We start from the raw sequence: 9991 nt of genomic DNA, 5'->3' as shown, positions 1-9991 counted from the left end.
AAACCACCTCCACTCCCTCCACCTCCCCATTGACTTCTGTACAGTGCTGTAAAGATGAGTCACACAAGGGGGAGCCCCAGTAACAAAAAAACCCAAATCTTACAGTGTTCCTTTAAATGCAAACCAGTTCACATCCTTTGTGAGAAGCAACAATAAAGTATGTGTGTCAAAAACAAGCACAGGACTCGTCACCATACAAAAAGAAATCTTTAATGCGCACAAACAAGAAAACATTTTGAAAACAAGTTAATAAGTCTTAAGTTAAATCTATTTTACTCTAAGTGACTGTACGTCAATGACTTTAAAAAACATTGGAAATACAAAGATTAAAAATATCAGGTAACAAATGATCAACGAGCCTGTTTTTGTTGCAGCATATGCAATAGCCACTTTTTTGATAGGCACCCGAAGCTAGATAGTCAACCAGAGATACTACATTTAGAACTCCCACTCTCCTTAGCACAAATGTTGCTCTTATTCTGAGCCTGGTTCCCCAAATACATCATGATCTTAGAGACCCCAAGCTTCTTATTTCCATTTCTTCTCAACTCTTTATACTTTATAACAGGTAACCAATTGCTGATGGCTTCATGGGGCCCTGTGGATGTTGTGATGGTCCCTGTGCCTGCAGCAATGTTGAGACACCAGGCTCTGAGCTTTCATGAAAGTTTACAAGACCATAAAGTAGTAATCGCAACTCCAAAGACCATATACTGGAAATGCAGGCATTTCTGTCAGATCTTAAAGCTACATATGCTTCCGCAGAGTTTGTTTACACTATTAAAGCCTTGGGGCCATCAGTGTTGTGGATCTCTTGTTGTCCCCTGTGCTAACACTGTAAAAGCCAGAATGACCAATCTCAGTCGAGAAGGCCTGTCAGTCAGTAGCTTCCTGCAGATGTGGAATGATAGGGCAAGGCCAAAGTGTCACTGAGTCGGTGACGAATGATATCATTGATGACTCTCCCAGGTCATTAGTGTGGTATCTGTGAACATAAAGCAGAAGAACACTGGATTGAATTTTTGTGCTACTTAATTGCTATAGGTGTCTTCTATATTTACATCTTATGTCAACTTTTCCAGTTGTATCTGGACACAGAGATTTTAACCAGATGTGCTCACCTTGTCTTTGTGGCTGTGCTGGTGGGTCTGGAGCTCATCGGGATCTGCAAACACCTGCAGACAGAAAGGACAGGCAGCAGCAGTCTTCTTCTGCATCTGTGGCACAGGATCCAGAGGTTTTGGTCGGGTTGACCAATCCTCGTGTTCTAGGCTGCATTTCTGCCGTTCTGTACACACCATACTGATCACAGATGGCCTGACATCCCTCTCGTTCCTTAATGCCACTCTGTCTGGTTCCGATCTACAGCTTGACCCAGATCTAGAACTTGAAGGTTTCTGTGGTGTGTCATCTAGGTTTGTAAAAGAGTTCTTTTCCATCCCTGAAAACAGACCTGATACGTCTCTTGGTTGCTGCATGCCAGCTGGTTCTAGCTTTGGGGCTCTGGGACTGAGACTCTTGGACTCCTTGCTCTGCTGCTCAGCTCCTGTCCCCTGTGCCTCTTGGTGACCCTCCCTGCTCTCACTATGCCTCTGAGAGTGTAACTCTCCTGAGCCAGGCTTTGTCAGACCTGAACTCCAGATCTCCAGTGGAGGCACAGACAGCTGCTGAATGCAGTGGTAGAGAGAAGGGTAGTCGACATACTTAAACTTGGGCACCTTCTCCTTGGGGCTGCTGGGCTGGCGGGACGGCACCCTCCCCAGTGGGCATGAAGCCAGCCAGCCTTCCAGGGGGGGAACAGACAGCTGTTTGATGCACTGGTGCAGCGATGGGAAGTCCACATACTGGAAGCGAGGCACCTTGCGTGGAACATCTGAGAGGTCGTCCTTCCGGACATGCGTTGAAGTTACAGAGTCACCTGGCTCTTTCCTGACCCTCCTGACCTCACGGCCGTGCTCCAGTTGGACAGCAGAGGTGGGGAGTTTGGGCTCACCACCCCCACCTGGAGGGAGGTGCCCACGGTCGTCCATTTGCAGAACAGCAGGGCGAATTCGTCTATCTCCTATCAGCCAAAAGAACAATGCATAACTGATCAAGATTTGAAAGGCAAGTCTATAGATTGTCTTTACCTGGGGGTCAGCAGTCTTATCTACAAAGGAATGCTGAGGCCGTAGATTTTGACCACTGACCAGTGTTAACCCCTTTAACCCCTAAGATTATTATTTACTTATACAAAGTTATTATACAGCATTGCTTTGAATCACTTTTGAAAGTCGTATTAATGTTGAATGAGAAGTGAAAATTTGGACCCAACAGTTCCTCTCTGACATAGTCACATTAGACGCACCCAAGCACTGTAGTGTACGTCTATCCAACACCTTTCTTCATTTAAAACATTTGTCTCTGGATTCTTTTCCAAACCTATGAGCCAGTGTGTCCACAACGAGGCGTCTGTCACAAAAGTCTGTGCTTGGTGGCTACATAGATTTCTGTTGCCTGTTGTACTGAGTAAAAGTGGGTAAACAGCAGTATCACATGACAACTCACTACTGACCTTATACTCCTTTTACTGTGAACAGAATGAGGGGCGCTGAGGGCTGGACTTTAGGCTTTAAAAGTGTGGGTGGCAGGATGGGTTAGTTCTCCTTTTGGCCAGATTGGCAGCATAATGATACCACTGAGGGAGTGTGTGTATGTGGGTGGGTGGGTGCGTGTGCATGTGTGTCATGGGTATAAATAGCTCTGCAGGTATGAAGTGAAGGAGAAAAGTAGGTCAGCCTCAGACTGATCGCCTTCGCCAGGGGGCCCAAAACAAAATATCTGTCACACACACACACTCTCTCACTCTCTCTCTCTCTCTCTCTCTCTCTCTCTCTCTCTCTCTCTCTCTCTCTCTCTCTCTAGGACTTCCTGTTCTGGACACACTGGCTACAGCCAGGACCAAGAACACCTGATACTCCACAAAAGCCAGGGAGCGGTCTGGTGACTATGCCAAGATAAAGTGTGTCATACCTGTAAAACACGTTCCCTTCCTCTGCCCATACACCTCGCAGACAGAGACAAGCTTTCCCAGCAGACTCTGACCACCACTGACCCTTTCTTTTCTTTTGCTTATTGTTCTATTGAACTTTCCTACATGCAGTCAACACACCTTTAATAAATAAACAGTCCAGAAAGAATTTTTGTGAGAGTCATAAAGACTCTCACTAGATGGTTGTTAAAGAGCTGTCCTAAATTTTAAGAGGCTCTTGGTTGCTCCATGCTAGCTGCTTCTTGCTTTGGACTCTGGAATGGACACTTGAGACCCTTTCACATAAGAACTCCAGAGAAACTCCAGAGACACTCCAGATGATCTGGTTTGGAGATTTCCCACAATGGTCCTTTCACGCATGCAACACACAGTGGGAGACTTCTAAGTCATATGCATTCTTGCAGTGGGAATACTCAGGAACATGAGTGACTCTATTCACAGATGCGCTTACTTTGACTTTACTTGGATATTCTACTAGGGCACTATTCACTACTAGGGCACTATACTCAAAAATATTGGGTTTTTGCATTCACACATACAGCTCCTCTGGGTAAACAGCTGTCTCCTTATGCCTTTGAGAACGTAAAGGAGACTCTTTGATGAAGAACTTTTGCCATTTGAGGCTTTAAGTTTTTAGAAGTTCTTCATACTCATAACAATCTTGCTTAAAAGTGAAACTAATGTAAATCTGTGTCCACAAAAAAGTCTTTGCAGGCCTTTGCAGATTGTTTTGAAGTTCTTTATGTTGAGAGACAAACACTTTTTGACATGACAAGCTCATTATATGAAACAAACCTCCAACTACTTTGAAGAATGTGGGTGTGGATTATTGTTTCCTTAAACCTGAACACTTCCCACAAGGTGATCTGAGGCCAGCAGCGTTCTCTGGCATTGAATGACACTGAGGTAACATGACTAGCAGAAATACACACTTCCTGTTTGTTGATGGTAGTGGGCTGTGAGGTGGAAAATGAGGTCAGCTGATCTTTTACAGGCACACTGTGGAGATGTGGTTTAATGGCAGGGAGGGGAGCTGAGGTCTTTTGTAACCCAGCAAACAGTTGTTCGCTGATGACTTAAAAATGTGATAAACTACAACACAAGCACCTTATTTACAAAGATGTACTTGTCTAAAAATGCCTACGTTAGAAAGAGTGAGTTAGAACACTAAGTCCATCTGTGATAAACCTACACCATAAAACTGGTGGAACATAAAACTGGAATAAGAAGCTAACATGTACTTGGGCTTAAATTTGTTCCTCACACATCGCCCTGGCACACAGAGAGAAAAAAACATCCACGAGAACTGGAATTGTGCCTGAGCATGAGGAGGAGGGGGGCGCGTGCTCTACATTCACACTCAGTATGTGTGTGTGCGCGTGAGGAATTGGGTCACGCGCGGTGGCCTACATTTCCAGGGTTTGTTGTCTTCTTCTCTAACTCCCTCTCCCTCCTCCTCCTCCTCACGTTTTTATTTGGGCTGGCCCCTCCACTGTGGACTTGTTTTCTCTTGAAAATGCAACAACTATTTTATTTAAAACAAGTCTTTGGTGAGATTTGTAAAACTGCAAGTGGAAAACTAGTTCACTCATATTACAATAAATCTATCCTTATAAAGAGATTAGGAAGGGTTAAAAATCTGCATTATGATCATTAAATAGGTCAAACATACATGAACATCTGCATTAAGTAGTTATGACCAATGCAGCGAACTCTATTATATGATAAACATGAATAGATCACAAAGTTGAAATGTGTAAGGATATAATAATGGAAGAAACAAAGTAGGGTCAGTAAAACCAGCATGTGCTAAGCTTTAACACTGTTGATCAGTGTGGGACTCACTCTTTGGCAAGCAACAGATCACCACTGTCCCTTTTGTCCTAGTGTTATAACCAAGTACTAATGATTTTAAGGTGTTTATGACCTCATTAGTGATTACTGGTACAGTACAAGCCTTATATTACAACCAGGAATCCCAGTGTTGTGATTATAAATCTCAATTCACATATTTAACAACAACAACCAGCCCATAAACTTTCTTCCAGTTTTAGTTCAAGTTTACAGATTCATGAAGCTTGATTTATGATTATGGATTTGCAGTTCAACAGTTCTACAAACTCTGCCTTTGTTACCAAATACAAAAAATATTGTAGATAAAACGTTTTTTACCCAAAAACACACACAGCCAGACAAATAAAACAGGTGTATTGTTGTATGTGAAAGTTGGAAATCCCTGGACTAATGACATGTGCTAATTTTCTGAGTGGAAGTTTCTTAACTTATCTTCTGGGAGTGAGTGTAAATATGGTGTCAGTACCTGAGTTCCACATTTTAGGGGAAAATAACATGACTTAAAATATCAGCAACACATTTAGACCAGCCCAAACATTTTATATAATTCTTTATATGAGCAGTTGGATACTAGGACTGGGCAATATATGGTAAAATATAATATCAAATATCACTGAATACCTATCATATTCATAGTGATATAGGTTTATGGATAAAAACATCACAGTATTTTGAGACAGGCATAGTTCAGTAGCAGTGCTACATTAGAAAACTGTGTAATGATTTTTATATATCAATATCAGCATGCTGCATATTGTAGTGCACTGATTAAAACAGATCATGGCTAATTATGCTCTCTTTAATTAAGCATGTTTTTCACTCTTTTGTTTAGTATGGACTATCTGTCAGGATAACAAAACATAACAGAATAGCAATGACATCACAATCCTCCTCATTTCTTGTTGTTGATATTAAACCATATTAAATATTTTGTTAATTTTCTTAATAAACAAGTATCAAACTTCTGCACAGTCTGTATGTGCTGTGTAACCTTCTGTGGGGTTGAGGAGACAGTTTAAATATAAAATGTCCCAAAACTTTTACACAGGCTACATTTTAGTTTAACTTCAGTAAATAAGCCGGAAACAATAATAATAACCATAACATTGTAGTTACATACCACTGCTGTGATCATATTAATATACTTGAGAAATGTAAAATGTGAGCTAACTTTTACATAGCCACATTTTTGTATAAAATAAACCAGCAATAATAATGATGATAATAACAATTTATTATTATTATTATTATTATTATTATTATTATTATTATACACTTAAAGTTATTGTAAAACTGGTTAAATAAAGCTAATGAAGCAGGATTAATAGAGAATAATAAGAATATTAATGACATTAAAAATAGTAACATGCAATGCCATAACTGAAGATGATAAATATTCACCAAAACTGCCATAATTTCTGACACATCTTATACTCTACATGCTTCATTTCTGGAGCGGTTATTACCTTCTGTTACCGAGCTGCTTTCAGGTCCATGAATGTGCTGAGCATTTGTGTTGAAGAGTCATTTATTCACGCGCGGCCTCCTCCTCGGTCATAAACAGCCACCATCTCACTCGGGATTATGGAAATATCGCAGAAGAGAGAGGGGAGTTTGTTCTGTAACTGACACCCACCATCACTTCTCTGATGTATTCACTGAGCTCAGGCTAAAGCAGCTACACACACATACTCTCTCTCTCTCTCTCTCTCTCTCTCTCTCTCTCTCTGATAGAGCAGTGCACAGCTCAGCTAAGGCCAATCACACGTTGCTCACGTTTTCCTTCTTGCACTAGTCTGAGCCCGCCTCCTCCACCTCCTCCGCCCAATCAGCTGGCTCGATTAAGTCAAGTGGGCGGAGCTATCCTGTCCTACTTCTAGGCAAATTACAATTCAGCTCAGGGCTTGGCCCAACAGTAGCTGCTCACGTGAGGCCTGACTTGTGAGAAAGAACTTGATAGACTGTTTCAAAGCGTGTGTTTACAGATACTGTTCTCATAAACCGTAATATAATTTTTATAGTGGTTACTGTCCTTCAGACTGTTCATTTAGCTTTGCATCATGTGAATGTACTTCTCACCTAACCTTAGAATTAGCTGGCTGCTAAAAAGTGAAATTTGATCTCTCTCTCTCTCTCTCTCTCTCTCTTTCTCTCTCTCTCTCTCTCTCTCTCTCTCTCTCTCTCTCTCTCTCTCAAGGCTTTTCAACTAGCAGTTAAAATATTCTTAAACCAGTGTATAGTAGTAGTAAACTGGTCTGTTTTTGTTTGATACGGCTGAACTTACAAATGTTCATTAAATAAATATGCAATTGTTCTTTTTGTAGAAAGCAGCAATGCTCAGTTCTCCTAATGCCACTCAAAATACATAAATGCATATTGCCAGACTATAGCTGGAGGACTGAAACTGTGACCTACTGTGCCATTTTGTAATAGTGTCCGAAAACATAGTTGACTATTGCAACTCATGTATGCTATCAGATAGCAGATTACCCATAATCCTTACCATTGTTTGGTAAAAACATGCATGACGTAGTGTCTGAAATAGTTCACTACCCTCCTGAATACAGTTCCCTGTAATGTTACACTATATAGCGAATAGGGAGCCATTTCAGACACAGGGCTGGAGAAAGTGCATTAGACAGAGGAGCACAGCTTGTCTGTTTCTTCCTCTGTTTTTCTTTTCTTACAATATTTAGCAGTGCAAGCTGTTGTAGGCATTCATATTACTCCTTATGCTACTGTACAGCTAGCTCACTAGCTTATAGCAATGTGTGAAAGAATCCTCACATGAACGAATAAATACATTAGTGCACTTCAGAGCACTTACTCATGTGGGCAAGTCCTTAGGTAGGTAGGCTGACATGGAGACTATACAAACATTTTATTTTTCCCACTTATCCAGTTCAGGGTCATGGTGGGTCCTGAGTCTACGCGGAATCACAGGGCGCAAGGCAGGAGTAAAATGATTATATGCGTCTGATACAGCCCCATCAGATAATTCAATTCAAATGTTTTTATTGCTATTTATTAACAGAGCATTAGATTTATTGATCAATACCAGAAGGTAAATAGCATTTATAAAACATATAAATAATTCAAGTAACTTATCTAGCTTTAAATTGCAAATTATGAATTTAACTGCTCCGTCTTGTGTGTTTTTTTTTAAATATATAGTATATGCAGGAAATAAAAGCAGTCCACATTTTCACTAAAACCCCTTTTATTTACACATTTGCATCAGATTTACAGTTTGAACAGTAGCAACATTCTATACATTCTATAATAACATAGCTCAGTTGATGTAATAGAAAACATCGCCCCCTCAAGGACCTGGAGGATTAGTGTATCTTACTGTACAGGAGTGGTCACTCATCAGGTGAGTCTGGACACATCAGTCAAATCCAGACCCTAGATTGAGTCTCATGTATGGAGGGAATGAAATATACTGTGGTTTCCTCAGGGTAAGAAATGTCACAGTTTATGCACACATTTTCATTGTCTTAAAAAATACATTATGACATATAAGTGGATGCAAATGTCTTTGGTGAAAGTATTTGTGGATGTAAGATCATTATGTAATGCACTGATGATATAGTTTACTGGATGAAAGAAGAGTAAGCTCTAATTTCTGATCTCTGGCAGGTATGCTGTATGTGTGAAGGAAGCTAACAGACAAATCTATGCTCTCACTGTTGGTTTGGACTGTGGTGTGTTATCTAGGACATGAGTGTGTGAACTCAGGCTGTGTGGTGCTCTAGGAACAAAACATTTAGAAAAGGAATACGAGTGAGAGTAATGTCTACAATTTTAATTGCGTTTGAAACTCTAAGCAATTTAAAGAATCATTTACATATGTTTTTCTGTAGTTGTTTTATATGTGATCTGTGCTTTGGGAATCTCAGTTATGTGGTGAGATGCAGGCGCCTTTTTAAAAAGCACCTTGTTCATTTTGTCTGGTCTGTTTTTCTGTGTTTTTCTTTTTTACCAAAAAATAGGACTTCAAAATACCTACAAAATGAATTGAAATTAATCTTTCTTATAAACTGCAAGATGTCCCAGGACCAGGCCTTCCTGCTTCCTCCACCCTCTTGACTTTGACTTTAAACACTGACTATAGTGTTAAATAGAATTTAAGATACAGTATTTTAGACAGGCGTTTAATAACATATTGGCGATATATCCATATAATCTCTAGCCGATGTGTAATGTCTGTGGTTTTCCGTAGCAGACTGCAGCTGGTTCACACTGAGAGGCTTTCACAGACACTGAGGGAGGATCTTGATGTCTGTGTGAGGTGAACCCTTGGCTCCATTAGTGCATGTATGGGGAGGTTATTAAGGATAGGAAGGGTACTGATAAAATACCCCCCAAACCACCCCTCTTACCTCCCAACCCTCTCTAAATTTCCCTGAATCTTTTGCTGGCTACTCTCTGATGACGGCCAGTGGGGGAATTTGGGCATCTCCACCTGAATGAACAAAAGAACATGTGTGATTCACCATTATATTCATAGTTTAATAAAATCTCCATGTTTATTTTATCAGGGCTCTATTTTAGCCTACTTAACCCTGTTCTTCAGTGACCAGGACCCCCACAAGACCACCACAGCGCAGGTATGATTTGGGTGGTGGATCAGTCTCAGCGCTGTAGTGTTGGGCTGATACAAGTGGATCAGACGCAGTAGTGCTTCTGGAGTTTTTAAACCCTGTGTTCGCTCACTGTCCACTTTGTTAGGCACTCCTACTTTGTTGGCCCACCTTGTAGATGTAAAATCAGAGACAGTAGCTCATCTGTTTTTTTTTTCATCCTCTAGTCCTTTATCAGTGGACAAAGGATGCTTTTGGCTGGATGTTTTTGGTTGGTGGTCTATTCTCTATACAGCAGTGGCACTGAGGGGCTTAAGAACACTAGCAGCACTGCTGTGATTGATCCACTCGCACCTGCACAACACACGCTAACACATCACCACCACATCAGTGTCACAGCTGCGCTGAGTATGATCCACCACTCAAGTCATACCTGATCTGTGGGGTCTTGATCATTGAAGATTAGGGGTAAAGGGGGCTAACAGTGTATGCAGAGCAACAGATTGATGACAGTTGACAG

General features: G+C 40.9%; 1 protein-coding gene across 1 annotated transcript; it reads right to left on the bottom strand.

The window, feature by feature from the left end:
* Positions 1–220: 220 nt before the first annotated feature.
* Positions 221–6587, bottom strand: si:ch211-284e13.6 (uncharacterized). The gene is made up of 3 exons (XM_066658860.1): positions 6352–6587; positions 1122–2062; positions 221–985 (listed from the first exon to the last, which is right to left on the bottom strand). Exons 2-3 carry the CDS (start codon positions 2028–2030, stop codon positions 974–976), a joined length of 921 nt encoding a protein of 306 aa, XP_066514957.1. The 5' UTR covers positions 2031–2062; positions 6352–6587; the 3' UTR covers positions 221–973.
* Between the last annotated feature and the right edge of the window lie 3404 nt (positions 6588–9991).

This window comes from Hoplias malabaricus, chromosome 2, assembly GCF_029633855.1.
Source record: "Hoplias malabaricus isolate fHopMal1 chromosome 2, fHopMal1.hap1, whole genome shotgun sequence".
NCBI lineage: Eukaryota > Metazoa > Chordata > Actinopteri > Characiformes > Erythrinidae > Hoplias > Hoplias malabaricus.
This window is presented reverse-complemented; position numbering and strand designations above follow the sequence as displayed.